Below are 17894 nucleotides of genomic sequence, written 5' to 3' on the forward strand. Positions count from 1 at the left end.
GGAGAGTGGGGGCCCTGGCACCCTGGCCCTCGCAGCCAGTATTCACTGTGCACTCATCTGTTCTCCAAACTAGAGGGGATGTTTCAGTGGGCAGGAGCACGTTCTGCTCCCTGTGCAGCTTCTCCGCCCCACCGTGTCCAGCAGGGGCAGGCCCCATGCCGCAGCTGTAGTGACACTCGGGTCCTCAGAGACTCACTCAGCACACCATGGACTGACTGCCTGGCCGTCTGGGGGTGAAGCTGGAGATCCTGGGAGATGGAGACCTGCCAGGGAGGAAGGGCTTGGCAGTTTGCAGGGTGGGCACTGGTTAATCTGCTGCTGTTTGCCCTGGCCTCAGGCAGAAGATGCTCTACCAGCATGCACCCAGAAACATCCATCGCCATGTGATCCTCTCGGAGATCAGGGAGGCTGTTGCTGCGCTTCCCCTGGTAAGGAGGAGGGTCTGATGGTGGGCTGTGTGACTGTTCCCCTCCTGCTCCTGGCAGCCCACAGGCAGGAGGGCGGGTGAGGCCAAAGGGGGCATGAGTACCTTCCCTCGGCCTACTGGGGTGCTGGTCAATCCAGGAGCAGCTGCACCCATGGTCTTGGCCCCACGTGCCTTGCTGGTGGCCAGGCCTGCATGCAACACTGCTGAGAGCAGGCTGCTGCTGTGGGGAAACCTCAAGGGCACCACAGGTGCGTAGGAAAAGGCAGGTCAGGGCGGCCAGGACAGGGGGTCCCTTGGGGCCCTCGACACCACTAATTTACCTAAGCTGCTCTGCTGATCCTCAGGACAGCACTGCCAACCTCTTCTTGCCAGGAAGGCTTGTTCTGATGAGTAGTGACAGCATGGTGCTGGCGGGAGAGGGTAGAGAGGCTGGACAGGGCTGTGCCGGCTTTGTGTGACTCGTGGTTCAGCCCGTGCTGTGTGGCTTGGGCACCACAGTGAGTTTGATCATGGCATGCGTGGGCACTTCCTGTGTGCCTGACCTTTCCCACCATGCCCCTGCCCAGGGGCAGAAAGCCAAGCCCATTCCCCTTCTCTGTTGAGTGACCTGCCCCAGAAGGCTCTAGCGTCACTGTTTCTCCCCTTTCTAAAGGATGTGACCACACAGTCTGTGATGGGGTTTGACCCTCTGCCTCCCCTGGACACCATCTACTCCTACGTCAGACCAGAGAGGTAATGCCCTCACCCCCACTGTGCTTGTGCAGACCCAGGTCAGTGCCTCGGGGCTCCCCGGGGCTCGATGCCCACCGAAGGCAGCCCAGAAGGCCAGCGGTCAGGCACAGGGAAGAGGGAGCAGCAGTGACACTCAGGACACAGCTGCCTTTGCACATATCCACCCAACTCTGAGCGTTTCTTTCCAGATTTTGTAGCAGGTACTAGAAACACAGTGGGAAGCAGAATAAGAAGCCACTCTGCCTGTGGTCAGCTGCTGTGGTAGGAACAGATGAGAACTGTAGAACCTAGAGATAAGGGTAAGGTCCAAAGTGCACCGAGAGATACCCAGAGCAGCAGGAAGGCAGCAAGAAGGCCCATGAGGCTAGGCAAGGAGAGTGGGTTGGTGGGACAGAAAGTGACATCAGAGCCCGTCTCCAGGCTGCTCCCGGAGTGTGGGCAGCTTTCAGAGCCAACAAGAGCCCTTTCACCTTTACTTCTGGTGTTAGAACCACACCTATAATCTCAGCTACTCAGGGCTGAGACCAGGAGGATCACAAGTTCAAGGCCAACAGCTTAGCAAGACCCTTTCTCAAAATCCAAAGGACCAGGGTTCAGCTCAGTGGCAGAGCACTTGCCTAGTATGTGTGACCTGGGTTCCATCCTGGCAGGGGAAAAATGTGCTGAGGAGCTGCTTGTCTGGAGTAAGCCCCAGAGCTGCTGGCGGCCCTCCCTTTTAAGGCAAGCTGCCTTCCAGCCCCACCTTTCCCCACCAACTTTGTAGGAGTTATAATGGGACTGTGTGTTCACAGTGAAGCCCATTGTGTCAAGCTCCCCAGTAGCTCAGGAGGAGGTCGTTGGTCAGCGGTACAGAGGCACCTTGCTCTGCTCTCTGCCCACATGGGCTTTCTCCTCCTCAGAGCATGGGTGTGGCCCTGGCATCCAGCAGACAGTGGCCTTGGCGTCTCCTGCCTGTGGCTCTGTTCTCTGCTGTCCTGGTGCTGAAGGAGGTGTGCACCTGCGGCCCTTTTCTGTTTTGTGGTGCTGGAGATTGAACCTGGGTGCTCTACCCCTGAGCTACAGCCCCAGCACTTTTTTAAATCTTGGGGCCATCTTGCTGATTTGCCCAGGTTGGCTTTGAACTCATGATCTGCCTACCTCAGCTTCCCAAGTCGCTGGCACAGGCATGGCCACCACGCCCAGTGAGACTGCAGTTCTTCTTGGAAACAAGGCCTGTGCCATGGCAGAGGACAGCCTGGCTGTGGTCATTTCACAGACTAGGCTCCTTGAAGAGCCACCCCCAGGCCCCTTCCTTTCCTTCCCAGTTGTCCTTGGGTGTCCATGGCCCCACCCCAAGCCGGACCCTGCCCTGCCTTGGGAGGAGTCAAGGGGAGTCTAGCTTTGTTTTATGACTTCTCTTGACTTCCTCTTTCAGGTTAAGTCCTGTCAGCCATGGAAACACGGTTGCCCTCTTCTTCCGGTCACTGTTGCCAAATAACACTGTGGAGGTAGGTTGGGCACATCTCAGCTTCTATGCTGAGTGGTTCAAGCCAGTCGTCTGCATGCAGATGTCCAACGTCAGCACCATGCTGGGCAGTACAGGAGCGCGGCCGACAGCTCCTGGGAACCGCAGGGCTCCTCGGCCTCCTGCCTCGCACTGGCCTGGGTAGACATGTGCCTTTGGTTTTTCAGAGCTTCATGTCCTCAACAGGGACCTTAGGAGTGTCCAGGCCCCGTGCTGGGGTGCAGGCCGCCTCGGGCTTGATGACGCATCTCCCTGCTTGGGCCCCAGGTCCCCAGTCCCAGCACAGAGAGGCCCTGCTCAGACATGTCTCGCTGCTGCAGGGAGAGAGGCCAGAGGAAGGAAATTCCCCTCCAGTATGAACAGGTCTGGAGAGGATGAGCACAAGGCACCAAGTCACCCAGAGCTGGGTTGCAATCTTGCTTCACTCCTTATTGGTGATGTGATCTTTGTGAAGTTGATGAGCCATCCCACCTGTAGACCACCCACCTCCAGGCTTGGATAGGGTTAAAAGAGGTGGTCTGGAGTTCCCACTTGGGAGCCCCCAGTTATAGGCTCTATCATCATGGTGCCCTCTTTGAGCAAAGTGGCCATTTCCAGAGTCTTTCCACAGAGACCAGAAACAGGGGCACCATGCCCCACAGCTGCCCTCCTCTGTCTCAGTTCCTCCCTGCAGGGATAAAGCTTATCCCTGAGCTGGGGGGCAGGACTGTGAGCTGGATCAACCCTGCTTCTGTCTACAAACTCCCAGAAAGCAGTAGTAACTCCAGCCTCTGCGGCAGAGGCTGTCTCCCACTGCTGCTGCACTGAACAGCCCCAGCCTCCCTGGGTCGAGGATGGACTTGAGAGGAAACTGGGGTAGATGAGTGAAGCTACCTGCTCACCAACAGAGAAGACCAACAAGGTCCAGCACAACGTCTGCTGCCTATTAGGCGGCTCTCGCTTTTCCTCAACCAAGAGGGGTCCCCCGCCCCAGACCGGGTCTTGCAATATTGCCCAGGCTCCAACTCCTGATCCTCTGGAGTCACTCTGGAGTGACTGGGACTGCAGGCATGCCCCTCACACACACTTTTCTTTTTCTTTTCCTTTTTTCTTTTCTTTTTCTTTTCTTTTCTTTTTGACAGAGAGAGAGAAAGAGAGAGAGAGAGAGAGAGAGAGAGAGAGAGAGAGAGAAAGAGAATATTATTTAATATTTATTTTTCAGTTTTCGGTGGGCACAACATCTTTATTTTATTTTATGTGCTGCTGAGGATCCAACCCAGCGTCCCGCGCAGGCCAGGGGAGCGTTACCGCTTGAGCCACATCCCCAGTTCCACTTTTCTTTTTTAAAGTGATGTGGCTCGGTTTTAACCAGGACTTTTGCAGCCTCCAGACTTACCACGGTGAGCTGTGTCCCCGGGGGGCGGGACGTGGAGGCCGCCGGGCGCCGGACAGGGCGCGCGCCCTGGGGACCTGGTGTCATGAGCCTCCGTGCAGCAGGCTGCAGCAGCCTGCAGCAGCGAGCGGTGGGGCCGGACACAATGTAGCCGCCGAGGCGCTGTTGTAGCGGCGGCGGCGGCGGCGGCTGAGTTCTGGTGAGCGCAGAGCGGCCTCCGGGCGGCGGGCCCGGCCAGCGGGCGGGGAGCGGGAGCGCTGGCCCTCCGGCGCGCACGGCCCGCCCGGCAGGACCTCCTGAAGCCCGGCTGCGGACGTGGACGCTGGAGCGCAGAGCCGGCGGGAGGCCCCCGCGCGCCGGAGGCAGGGTTCCGGACTCACGGCCCCAGCTGCCCACCCTCTGGTCCTCTCCCGGGAGTGCCAGGCACTTCCATCTGGCAGAGTTTAGGACCTAGACGGAGGGACCTTTCCACCCAGTTAACTGTCACCGTCAGTATGGGATCCGGGAGGCCCAAAAACCCGCATCACTGTGCCTTCCTCAGTGATGCTGGGTTGCTCTGAGACTCGGGTTTCCCCTCTATGAAATGGGTGGGCGTGGTGGCAGACTGATCCCCACCAGGACCTGAGTATCCCAAGGGTGCATTCGGGTGGTGGGTGAAGGTGGAGATATGGGTTGGGGGAGGTTTGTCTCTGCAGCTAGCCTCATTGGTGGGTCGTCCTTAAAGGAATGGTAACCCTGTCCCTGGGCACACCTGGGTCCTGGCAGGCCTTGTTTAAGGTACGGATGAAGCGCACTTTATCCCCCTCCAGGCTGAACTCTCAGGACCTCCAGATGACAGCTGGAATGGTAGCCAGGTGGGCAGGACATCGGGGGTCTGATGCATGGATCCTGAAGATATCCTCAGCTTCAGCTCAGTGTCCCTCTGCCCCTGGGGCTCCTCTGGCTACACTCTGACATTTCTTTGATTGCTATGTTTGCAGTCACCTCCACTACAAGAGGGGAGATCTCTAGAGGGCAGAGGATAGAGAGTGGGGTTCTTTCCTCTCTCTCTCCCCTTTCTTGCCTGTTCCTTTCTAAGTTCAAGCCAGAATAATGGGTGCAGAGCTCTGTGGGGTGACTTTGAAGGGAATGGTTTGCTGGCTCTCTACTAAAGTCAGCAGCTGTACTCTTGCAGCCATGTGCTGGGACATCATCTATCTGCCCTCCGCAGACAGGGAAACTTGATTCCCTAACCAGTCAGGAGAGAAACTAGCACTGAGAGGTCAAATGACACCACTGCTTCATCCATCCACTGCCTCAGTGCCAGGCCTGGGGGGGTGACAATGCCACTCAGGAGTTGAATAAAAGATGCTGTTTCCTCAGGAGATTGCAGCCCCAAGACAGTTGCTGGGAAGTGTAAAGATATTGAGTCTCAGGCTAAGGTTTGCAGGGAGAGCTCCTGGGGGTGGCTTCCAAGCCCTCTACTCCAATTCCTTTCTATTGGGCTCATTATCATGTGATAACAGTGATAGTTTTCTCAGCAGCAACTCTGGGCTGCTGACTTTCATGTCTATATGAACATTTAACCTCTCATCCACTTAAGGAGGCAGTGTTCTCCCTGACTGTAGGCAATGTGGTCCTGTAGCTCATCACTAGGAAAGCCAGAATTTAAATCAGAGTTGTCATCTCAACAATAATGGTAACAATGATAATAACAAGTTGTAGCTGGTACTTATCATGGGCTTACTATGTGCTGGCCAGCACTTTCAGAACTTTGTATTAACCAATATTTACAATAGGCCCATATGGTACTATCATATCTTCATGTGAGAGATGAGAAGTTGGAAGTAGAGAAATGTGTAGGCTTTTACCCAAGTCATGTAGTGGGGAACTGGCGGAACTGGGGTTTAAATTGAGCTTGCTCATCTTAACACCAAGAGGCAACTAGGGTGAAGAATCAGGTTTTATTTGGGCTGCAAAAGACAGAACTCTATCCCCAATAACAGTAGTGTGAATGGAAGTTTGTTTCTGTCTCACTTGAAAGAAACTTTGCAGTGAGTGCTCAGGGCTTAGATGGCGTCTCCTGCAATCTTGTCATTTGGCCATTTGCATTGTGACTTCTATGTCCCTGCCCAAGGTAGTTGCTCCAGCTCTACTCAGTACATCTTCACCCCAGACAGCAAAAGAGAGGAAGGAAGGACTGCAGAGGGGCAGCCCTCCCTTTAAGAACAATTCCCAGAAGTCTTGTGTGATCTTTTTGTTCATTTCCTATTGGTCAGAACATAGTCACATTACCATGTCTAGCTGCAGGAGAGACTGGGAAATCATGTGACAAGCCAAAAAACGAGGACTCCCTACTCAAGATGAAGGCATCAGTGAATATTGGGAGTGCATAATCTCTCCTGCTATTCTCTGGGCACTTGGGAGGTGGGTATCAGATGGCTGCCTCTGACTCTAGTGCCCAGTGTGAGCCACCCATAGTCACCAGGTGATAGTGAGAGGCCAGGCTTGAGCCACAGCACCTTCATCCTCTTCTGTACCTTCCGGTTTTGACCCAGGAGCTGCCTGTCAACAGGTGCTGGCTCCTGCCAGACTAGAACTTTGGCTGCCCAACCCATACTCCACGTCAGAGGCATAACAAGCAGTACAGGATCCACAGGTGTTGTGGAGCTCCTGACTCCAGTGTAAGGACAGCATGGGGCTGGGGTGGGGCTGTTTAGCTGCCAGTGAGGTGATACTGGGACCCAGGGCAGGGCCTTTCCCTCTGGACTCAGTTCTCTTCCATTTATTTTGGGTGAGGGAGCAGAGGAGGAGTCACAGGATTGTCTTGTGTAACAGGTATGGAAGAAGCATAACCAGGACCCCTGGACTTACTGCACAGCTTTGAAAAATTATCTTTTGACTTCCTATGATAGTAAATCTTTTCTGTTTTTGTTTTTTTCTTTCTTTATACAATGGATTTAAACCAGGGTTGCTTTACCACTGAGCCACATCCCCAGCCCTTTTTGTTTTCTACTTTGAGACAGGATCTCACTAAGTTGCTTAAGGTCTTGCTAAGTAGCTGAGGCTGGCCTTGAACTTGTGATCCTCTTGTCTCAGCCTTCAAAGCGGTGTCTGCCACTGTACCCTGCCTATCAGAGTAAATCTTACCAAGAGCTTATTTTATGCTCAACTTCTGTGAACCAATTTCACCTGGAAAGTGGCTGACTTGTGGATGATGGAATGGAGGTAGAGGGAGGCCATGGAGGGAACAGGGCCAGAGAGGTTGAGGAGTGTGACCCAGCTAATTAAGTGGGAGCCATATTTGGCTGCCTGTGTTTCTGCCCAGACAAAGCCCTTCCTTCCTGCCTTAAGTCCTTAGCCCTGTGTGTCCTTAGTTTGTTGAGTCCTGTGACGGGAAAGAACAGCTACTGATCCTTGACTAGGCGCTTCCTTCTTGTTACCTTGGAGGACAAGGCACGGAGCTGTGAGAATGTCCCAGGTCATGTGGCTCTCAGCAGGACTGGAACCCAGACCTGAGAGGTGCCAGCAGAGTCTAGAACCTGGAGGCATTCCCGGAGCAGGGTGAAGGTGGGCCCTGCCAGTCACACAACAGACAGAAAAGCAGGGTGGGCCCCCCACTGGCTGCAGTTCCAGGAGTTGTGGTGGAAAAGGAGCACCTTAGGTTGGGATGGAGGATCCCAGTTGTAGGAGACGTGTCTCAGGGAAGTCGGCCAACAGCAAGGACATGGCAGGACTTGGCCAAGTGAGGCCAGTTTAAATGTATGGGGGACCCCAGCGCTGGAGCCCTATAGTGTCTGGGGTAAAAAAACCCTGAGCTGGGAGGGAAGACCTTGGGTTCCAGAGCATCTGGCTGGGCACCCTTGGATAAGTCATATACATGACGGACATCAGAAGGGCCAGTCACTGTAGACTTCCCCAGGGGAGCCTGCCAAGGGGCCTGGAGGGGGTCTGCAGGTTGTAGAGGGAGAGTCTGAGGATGGAGGCTGTAGTGTGGGGATGCTTCCTGAAAGAGGCAGGGATTTTCGGGAATGGGAATGCTCCATGGTGAGGCTGGGACCTGGGTCCTCATCTTGCCCTGCCTGGCTACTGCAGGTGGAATGCTATGGAATATGATGAGAAGCTGGCCCCGTTCCGGCAGGCCCACCTCAACCCCTTCAACAAGGAGCTGGGGCCAAGGCAGCATGAGCAGGGACCTAGTGAGGAGGCCCTGGACATTTCTTCTGAAGGTAGGTGCTGGGGGACTCTGTGGGCCCCCTGATCCTTCTCCCAGCCCACCACCTTTCCTCCCACTGCCCTCTCCAGCATGCTGGCTTTCTCCCAGAGTGGGTTCCCTAGGGCACAATCGCTTTCTACCTGCTCTGTGGATTGCTTCTGCCTTCTTGCCAGCAGGAGCTTTTGAGGGCAGGGATTTGTGTCTGGTGTGCCACTGCTGAATCCCAGGGCCTGGCACATAGTCCACGCTCAGAGGACACTTGTGGAACAAACTCAGAGCCAAGACTGGTGGGGGAAGTTAGCAGGTGGAGCATCCTGTGCAGAGGCCCCTGCTCACCTAGGGGTCAGGAGGGTATAAATCCAGGAACTGCAGAGGTGGCCTGCAGTACACACCAGAGTATGGATTTTGTGTTATAACTGTTCAGTGGCTACACCACACACACACACTTCCTTTTTTTTTTTTTAGAAATTCAGTTGCTTTTTTGGCTGTGTAGAATCAGTGCAGAGTCCATGTAGTTATACATGAGGTATCTGCTGTAGAAACTGAGATGTTTCTATAAAGTTATCTTGTAGCTCTTTTAGCACCATTGAATACCATTCCAACTCATCTTTTTTTAATATTTATTTTTCAGTTTTAGGTGGACATAATATCTTTATTTCACATTTATGTGGTGCTGAGGATCGAACCCAGGCCCTTGCACGTTCTATGTGAGCGCTCTACCACTGAGCCACAATCCCAGCCCCTCCACCTCATCTTTTTGAATTAAACCAAATGGGCGTGCAGAGCTGAGCAGGCCCAGCTCCCCAGGGCCTCCTTCCTGTGTCTACCTGCGTCCCACTTCCCAGCTCCAGTGGCCCCAGCTTCCTTCCTGGGGGATGAGGAGCATGAGAGAGAGCAGGCTGAGTTTTCTTTCCTACCATCGTCCATGCCCCTCCTCTCTTCCTCCAGAGACCCTGCCTGAGCTGCCCCCTGGGGAGCCTGGGTTCCACTACTCTGAGCACATGATGGATCTTGGCCTGTCTGAGGACCACTTCTCCCGCCCTGTGGTGAGGTTTGGGTCTGGGAGGGGAGAGGGGCTGGACCATGAGGTTTGAGGTGTGCAGTCTTCCCTCCCCAGGGAACCACCATTTTCAGGTGTTGATAGTCCCCTCCTCAGCCAAGTCCCCTGGAGCTCGAATCTGAGCCTGTTTGAGAGCAGATGGAGAAAGCCTGGGTTTGGAGCTTGAGAACCTGGGGCTTCCGCCCTCCTCTAGGCTCCTGCTCCAGATTCTTGGGGAGCCAGTGTGAGCATTGGTTCCCTTTGGGGTCTTCAGGGGTCTTGTAGATCTGCAGTAGAGTGAGAGTGGATGAGGAAAGCAGGAGGCCTTCCCTGCCTCCCCAGCCACCCAGCACTGAAGGGCCACTCTTGCTTGTTCTACATGAAGTTCTACAAAAGGGTTACTTTGAATGAAAAGTGAATGTGGAAGAGCTGGAATTATTTGAAAAGTTAGAAAGCCTTTAGTTTTATGCAAACTATCTCCAACTTTTATTTGAGAGAAACACAGTAAAATCAGAATGTAACTTAAAAAGATTTAGCCAGAAGTCACCTGATTCTAATTCATTTTTCATTTTGTATGTGGCCTTAAAATGTTGCCCATGCAGTTAGTGTGCTTGTGTGTGGAGGAGTGGGGGTTGGGCTGGGGACTACATCAGCTTCCAGCATGTCAAACAAGCCCTGTACCACTGAGCGTCCATCCCAGCCCTTGGAAGTTGTATTTTGGAAAGCATCCTGAATTACTAGGTCTTCAGAAGTCTGTGGGTAGACTAGTCCAGTTGGGGACAGGCAGTGCAGGATGGATTCTTACTGTGCTGCTAATTCTCCTGGGCTTTGAACAAGTCCTCATCTGGGGGAAGGGCTTGAGGTCTGCTCTGTGCCTAACTGTCCATGAGGACCAGTCTGGCCTCCAAGGGAGAGTCCAAGGAGTGGCCATCTGACTGCTCCCCAACCTGGCAGGGTCTGTTCCTGGCCTCCGATGTTCAGCAACTACATCAGGCAATTGAGGAATGCAAGCAGGTGATCCTGGAGCTGCCTGAGCAGTCGGAGAAGCAGAAGGACGCAGTGGTGAGGCTGATCCACCTGCAGCTGAAGCTCCAGGAGCTGAAGGTGGGTGCTGGCCGGCTGTGCCACAGGGGGAGCCTAGAGCCAGGGCTGTAGCAGTGGGGACAGGAGCACCAGGGTGGCCTCCAGTTCCTCCCTGGTGCGTCTTTTTGGGCTCTGAGGGGCTGAGATATAAAGGCATCTAGAAATGCAGAGCGAGGGATGGGCCCTTAACCCAAGTGCAGGCTTTTCCCCTCTTGGTTGCAAGGAACAGAAACCTGACCTTAAGTAGCTTAAATGAGAAGGAAAGTATTTTCTTGTTAACCAACAGATCCTCAGGAATCCTGCCCTCTTTTGTTCTGCTTTCCATGTTTGACCCCTCCTCAGTAGTCCGCAGACAGGTGATGCAGACACGAGCCCAGCAACGGCAGCTGGGCTTTGCAGCAGAGGAGAGCTTCCTTTCCTTTTTCTTTCTTTTTTTTTTTTGGTGGTTCTGGGATGGAACTGGGGCCTCCTGCCAGTTAGGCAAGTGCTCGAACACTGAGACAGCCCCAGTCGGAAGCTCCCCTTTGTCAGTGGTTAGGGCAGAAGTCAATCCTGGGCCCTCCTGACCTCTGATGGGCTGGTCCTGCCACATGGCCATGCCTGAAACAAGCACCGCAGTGTGCCAGCTCTGGTCAGGTGCCCCACTGAAGCAAGTGAGTGGGGCAGTACCTCTTTGAGCCACATCCTCCTCTCTAGATGATGAGGAGGAGTTTCCTGACAGGAGAACAGAAGGAGGTAATGAATCCCAGAGTCCAAAATCCCTAGGTGTCCACTGCAGGCCAATTGTGTTCCTCGGCTTGGCTGTCATTGTGTGCCCTGCAGTGACCCACAATGTGTGTGTGACCACAGCCTCACTGATTTCCTAATGAAGACTCCACATCAGGAGACCCTGGGAAATCAGTAAGGCTGTGGCCACACACAATCCAAAAACTCAGTGATTTAAAGGAGATTGGTGTGTGATTTTCCTCATGAAAAACCCCCCAGGTGGTCCAGGGCCTGTGTGACAGGTAATGATGTTGAAGACCCGAGTCATCCTTTTTCATGGCTCTGCCATTCCCTGGGAGAGTCCCAAAGGGCTCCACACCACGTCGCTTTGATCTGCACCCAGCCAGCAAAGGGAGAGTAGATCATTCCTGCTCACAGGGCAGACCCAGGTGGCAAGTGGCTGACAGGGCTGCCGGGAAATGGAGTGGGTGGTCTGTGATCTGACCCTGACTGACCGTCTTTCTATGGCTAATGGGAACTCAAAGTCCTATAAGCAGTGCCTGGAGGAAATAAGTAGAGGGGCTAGAATAAAGGAAAGGAGTTGAAACCAGCTCACTGGTGGCCCTTTCCTGGCTCTCTGTCTGTAGGACCCCAATGAGGATGAGCCCAACATTAGGGTCCTTTTTGAGCACCGCTTCTACAAGGAGAAGAGCAAGAGTGTCAAGCAAACCTGCCACAAGTGCAACACCATCATCTGGGGACTCATTCAGACTTGGTACACCTGCACAGGTAGGCCAAGACTGAGACCCACTCCTACTGGATAAGCAGTCTAGGTCTCTGGGGCAGGGCAGAGAAGTCCAAAGCTCTGCTTCCAGATGTGGGTCATGTTCAGGTGAATCCTCTAGAGTGTACACAGTGGACCAAGACCTACTGTGTGCTGGAGATACAAGGAACAGTTAGGGGCAAAGATCCTGCCTTCACTGGCCTGCATCCAGATCGCAGAGGTTCTCACTAAATTGCTTAGCGCTTCACCCATTGCTGAGGCTGTCTTTGATCTTGCGATCCTCCTGCCTCAGCATCCCCAGGCGCTGGGATTACAGGTGGCACCACCACTCGGGCTCCATTGACTTCTTACTATCTCTGATGGCCGCCATTGTAGAGACAGCAAAAGTCTCGCCATCCTAGAGACTTCCGCGTTTTGGCTGCAAGTTATTAACACTTCTAATCTGATGTCGAGGGTAACTGCTTTCTGCTCCCTTTGGTATTAGGGATGACAGACGCATCCAGGGGCCTTTTCCTAAACCCTTGGGCTTCCAACACGTAATGGAAGCACACTGGTTTCAGGTGCTTTTAGAAAGGCTCTGGTTGCCTGACACGCCTTTACAGAACCCGGGAAAGGGAAAACGAGGCTGCTAGGAGGGACAGGGCGATGCCCCCGGAGACGCGGTCCAGAGGCCGCCCAGACCCAGGCTGGCTTGTCCCCGGTGCCAAGCACTCGCATGGGGCCCTGCGATGTCAGTCCAAATGCCTGGCCGCACAGCGGCGGGCACCCAGGAATGGCATAACCACCACCTAACCACCGGGCGGCCCCACGGGCACAGGAGCAGGTCCTCCTCTCTGGAGGTGCGTCGCCCTTGTACAGTGGCCCGGCGGCCGCCAGGCACAGGCGAGGCGGCCTGAGGAGTGTCCGCTCTGGGAGCCGATTCCCGCGGAGGACCCCGGAAAAGGGTGTCTGGGCGGTGCCCAGTCTGCCGACTCGGATGCAGGGCAGCGCGGAATGGCGCTGCGGTCCAAACCCTTAACAGTCAGGCGATGGTGTGGACGCCTGCGAGAGACGGCCCCGTTGCGCACTGGGGCCTCCTCGTGCGGCCGCGCACCCAGAACCGTCTGCGTCTGCACTGCGCATGCGCGAGCCCGGCAGCGCCTAGGGACTGGGGGCGGCGGCGCTCCATGACCTGTCTGCGTCGGCGTGCGCCCTGGCGGCGCGAGGTCGCAGGTGGGCAATGTCGCACCGGCTGGCGGCGGCGGCTGGGCTTCTTTCGATGCTGTGGCGATGCGGAGCCACGGCTGGGGCTGGCGCAAGGGCCCTCGGCACCGCCCAGCAGGTGAGCAGGCCGGCGCTGCTGGCGGGGCCGGGCGGCGGGCCGGGCGGCGGGCCGGGCGGCGGGCCAGGCGGCGCCGTCGAGGTGATGCCATCCGAGTGCGCCAGCCACTGCGAGCCAGGTCGATGGTGCACGTGAAGGTGTCGTGAACGGCTTCAGGGTTCTCTGTCCTGCCAACCATCGTGGAGCCCGCCAGATTGCCCTCCTAATGGCTGGTGCTGCGGGAAGGCTGGTGCTGGAGCTTTGTCCCGCGGTCCAGCACAAAGGTGCTGTTTGGCCATATCTTACAGAAGAGGACGAGCATGGAGTATTCTATGTTTTAAAGTTGTTTTACTTCTGTTTTGTCTATCCTAGTGGACAATAACCACATTGAGTTTTGATCTAATACACTAATGCAGTTTTTGGTTTTTGATTCTGGAAAGTTAGGTTTTCAGACTACAGTAAGATAGAAGGATTGCATGGGTTGATTTTTTTTTTCTTTTGTTATGTCTTAAAGAATGAATTTTTCACAGGGCGCGGTGGCGCCCGCCTATAATCCCAGCGGCTGGGGAGGCAGGAGGATGGAGAGTTCAAAGCCATCCTCAGCAACTTAACTAGACCCTAAGCAACTCAGCGACACTCTATCTCTAAATTAGATATTTTAAAAAGGCTGGGGATGTTGCTCAGTTGGTTAAGTACCTCTGGGTTCAATTCCTGATACAAAAAAAAAAAAAGAAATTTTCTCTCTTTGTGTCTGTTCTTTTGGGAGAACACACCTTAGTTTTGTCTCCCTCCCTATTATCAGTGTTCCCTCCCTGGAATCAGTGTTTGACCTGTGTTGCATGTCCACATTGGAGAGGGCTGTTCTGGTTGTTAACATGTTCAGAGTCAGTAGTATAGTGAGTATATGTGAATTGGTATAGCACAGGTGAGTCCTCAGTCACTGTACTGCCGTGGACCTCCGTGTTTTTATGTTGAAGAAGGAAGTTGGGTGGTCTTTGAATTCATTCCCAAGCTGAGTCATTCTTGCTTATCTATTAGGCAAACTTATCAGTTGACAATTCACTAGCCAGAGAGTATGAGGGTGAAAAAGAGAGGCTGTAGCAATCTGCCTTAGAGTTGAAAGATGTACCTTAGCACTCAGCACTCCTCAAGGGAAGTCTATGTTCTTGAGGCTTCCATGTGGTCATTTTCATTCTACAAGCTGCCTGCACAGTCCTTGGACCTTTAGAGTTTACATGGTGTGTAAAAGAGTAACCAGACAATAAACGAGTATACCTTGTTCTTGTGGAGTATATGAAGTATGAAGGAAAAGGAGGCAAAATCAGGGGAATAATGAGAAGGGAATGGAGGAGGGATGCATGTATGTGACTTGCTGCTTGGGGGGAGGGGAGGCAGGCTTGTCAGGTGGAGTAGCCAAGGCATTGCCTTAGGGTAGGTGCAGCTGGTGGGTTCTGTGTGCTCAGAGTGAAGAAGTGGTTAGTGAAAGGCAGTACAGTCCGAGGTAGGGCCTTGTAAGCCTGGGATGGTGTCAGCTATGTGCTGTGTTGTGTAACTGACCTATGAGGGTCACCAGACTTGTACAAGAATGACTAGAAAGGGACCTTGGTGTGCCCAGCTTCATGTCCTGGCTTTGCAGAAACCAATTTTAACAAGTTTTCTACTATTAACTACAAATTAATGGCAGAAACCAAATTTCAAGAAGGGGTGGGTAGCATGTACCTGTGATCCTAAGGACTTGGGAGGCTGAGGCAGTAGGATCACAAGTTCCAAACCTTGGCAATTTAGTGAGACCCTGTCTCAAAAAATAAAAAAAGGCCTAGGGGTGTATTTTGGTGGTAGAATGCACCTGGGATCAATCCCTGGTGCCAAAAACAAATTAAAAAATCTGTATGTTTACATTTACAGTGAGAACTACATTTGTCCTGTTGTTTCCTACCAAATCACAGAACTAAATCATGATTTGAAACAGAGGAATTGGTTGTTTTATGAAGTTGTGGAGGCCCAAAGGGTCATATTTTCTACCTCTAGGGTATGCACCTCTCAGTATCTATGAAATTAGTTACTAGTGCCAAAATTGCTTCCTACTTTGAGATGGTCTTAGAGAAACCAGAGAAGATTTGGGAACCAGAATTGTCATTACACACCTCCTGCTACCAGTTGTCTTAATTTTTGCTTTTCTACCCACTTTCTTAGGCTAGGTTATAAGGATTGGATGAAGTCACTAAGACATATCTGGCCACTATCCAGTAGTGATGTCTTGTACCTTTTGTCTGGATTCCCTGTTGACCCGCAGCTTTGGTTCCAGAGTAACGTCAGGGTAACATAGAGCCATTTTTTGTTGTTCAGTGTGTCATGTACTATCCTCAAAAAAGGTGCTGAGGGGACTTGCTGCAGCAGAAGTCCTTGTCTACCTGACACTGTTTACTCTTGATGATGTGACATCATCACCTTTTCTACCAGTCTTTCCTTTCTGAACTTGCTTGTTTAGGTTTACCCTGATTTTAATATCTTTTTTATGGCTTATTTTATTTTTTAGTCCACTGAGGCTGTTGATAGGATGTTTGGATAAATAAATTAGCACTTTGCCAATTGGAGGATGGATTTACTTTAGAGTGATAGTCTACAAAGCTTGCTTCTTCCTCATGTTGACAGCTGAAATAACATGGGTGTTATCACCTATGGGTCTAGTTTCAGTATAATAAAATATTGGATACAATCCAAATTCTTCAGTTATGTTAGAATTTTGTTGAATACAGTTAATACTGGGTTATTGAATGTGCTTAAATTTTTTTTAAACAGTGTGTTGCCTTTTACTTTGGTAGTTTTTCTTGTGGCTTTTGAATTGAATTAATGAAAAATCTAAATTGCCTCTAGTTTTGTCCTTAACTCATGTATCAGGTAAGGTTAGCAGCTCATGGTAAAAATTGGCATTTTCCTCCCTGAGGGTTGAAGAAATACAGAGGTTCTAGAAAATTGTGTGCCTTCTTGACCTGACAGACATTAACCTACTAGCTGATCAAACATAAATCATAAGATTCTTTCAGTATTTTTTCCTTATTATTTTGTTTTTTATAGTGCTAGGGATCAAACCTAGGGCCTCACACATGGTAGGCAAGCACTCTATCACTGAGATATATCCTCCTCAAATTTTCTTTTTTGCCCCCCAATTCTGAGGATTGAATCCAGGGCCTCAAACATGGTAAGCAAGGGCTCTACCTCTGAGCAACAACCAACAACCTTAAACCTTTTTTGTTTGTTTGTTTCTAGACGGGATCTTGCTAAGTTGCCCAGGCTGGCCTCCAACTTGTTTTCCTCTGTCCTTATCCTTCTGAGTAGCAGGGATTACAGGCATGTGCTTTCAGGCCCAGCCTCAGTATTTTAATTTTGTGAGATTTGTTTCTTAGAATCTTGTTTGCTTTTGAGCTGCATTAGTTAGGATTAAGGCCTTATGCAAAAAATGGTCAGTTCCCTCCCCTGCTTTTGGACGCAGTAGCTGTAAAAATTCATCATGCATTTCTGCAGTGAATATACTTTATGTTTGTCCTGTTTCGACTATTTTTTAAAATATTTATTTATTTATTTTAATGGGGGTGCTGAGGATCGAACTCAGTGCCTCACATGTGCGAGGCTGGCACTCCACCACTGAGCTACAGCCCCAACCCTCAACTAGATTTTTAATGCATATTTAAGCAGATAAAGAAGGGCAGCAAGCTGATACTCAGCCCACATCCTGTCTCTTGGAACCACTGTGAGGAAATGCTGCACTGTGTTGCAAAGGCTGGTCATCTGCTAATTCTCTGTCCTCTTTCAGTGCCACCAGGGGATCCATTGTCAGAAGCTGGCTCTGCAGGGGAGACTGGTGCCATTTTCCTGGTGGCTATGTTCAGAACCATCCAAAGGTACTTGCCTGTCTTTTCTAAGTTAGCAGTATGAGGTTTGCAGGGACCAGTGAAGCTTCTTCAGAGTGTCTCCTCCCACAGTGACTAAGCAGGGAGCAAGGGGCATGACAACTAGGAGGCCCCCCTTGCCATATTCCCTAGTTTGCATATTGAGCCACAATACATCATCTTCATCCCTTTACTGTTTTGGTATCTAGAGAGACTGGAAAAAGAAACTCTTTACAGAAGGAAGGTGCTTGGTGAATCTTTTGGAAGGTGTGGTAGTAAACCTTTATTCTGCATGTCTGATTCTGAGAGCCAGTCAAGCCTCGTATTTGAAAAGTAGACAGATGATATGATATGTAAGCTGTAGTCATCTTGGAGCACATTGAACCAGTTAGAGCCCTGCTCTTCAGAGCAGGCTGTGGGCCCTGGCTTAGTGCTCTCAAAAGCACCTAGAGATCTGGCAGGGGCTCTTCAGTCCTATGCCAGTGTTAGGACCCTGGGCTGTGTGTTGAGTGGGGTAAGGAAGGAAGCAAGACTGAAGATAATGGCTCCATCCTTATTTGACTATAGTGTTGCTTTTCTGAGTGGGACTTTTCTCTCAAAGTACTTCCCCTTCATTTTGTCTCTAAGGATTTGAAAAATTCTTCAAGAGGAGTGAAAGAAACACAGATTCAGAAAAATCAACAGTGCCAAAAAAAGGTAAAAGGGTCAGTTTGATAAATCAAAATAAAGGTTCATCAACATCTAAAAAATATTAAAATAAAAAAAAATAAATTACATCATGGCTTGATGATGTGGATTGGTTTTGGGGAACAGTGTGGTCAGTATTTGTCAGATTTGTTTCTCCCGCAAAAAGTTTCCTGCTGCTG

The 17894-nt window shown here is 51.7% G+C and overlaps 2 protein-coding genes across 2 annotated transcripts in view; both read left to right on the forward strand.

The window, feature by feature from the left end:
- The window catches only part of LOC144252620 (ribosome quality control complex subunit TCF25-like), a 30253-nt gene extending 27231 nt beyond the window's left edge, over positions 1 to 3022 (forward strand). Inside the window, 4 exon segments of the mRNA XM_077794832.1 lie at positions 338 to 428; positions 1080 to 1159; positions 2574 to 2646; positions 2984 to 3022. Coding sequence (XP_077650958.1) covers positions 338 to 428; positions 1080 to 1159; positions 2574 to 2646; positions 2984 to 3022 — 283 coding nt within the window.
- A 1857-nt stretch (positions 3023 to 4879) lies between these two features.
- On the forward strand, positions 4880 to 11881 carry LOC144252621 (differentially expressed in FDCP 8 homolog). The gene is made up of 5 exons (XM_077794833.1): positions 4880 to 4889; positions 8110 to 8243; positions 9179 to 9276; positions 10224 to 10373; positions 11705 to 11881. Exons 2-5 carry the CDS (start codon positions 8120 to 8122, stop codon positions 11879 to 11881), a joined length of 549 nt encoding a protein of 182 aa, XP_077650959.1. The 5' UTR covers positions 4880 to 4889; positions 8110 to 8119.
- The last annotated feature ends 6013 nt before the right edge of the window (positions 11882 to 17894 follow it).

This window comes from Urocitellus parryii, unplaced genomic scaffold (genome assembly GCF_045843805.1).
Source record: "Urocitellus parryii isolate mUroPar1 unplaced genomic scaffold, mUroPar1.hap1 Scaffold_49, whole genome shotgun sequence".
NCBI classification, from domain to species: Eukaryota; Metazoa; Chordata; class Mammalia; order Rodentia; family Sciuridae; genus Urocitellus; species Urocitellus parryii.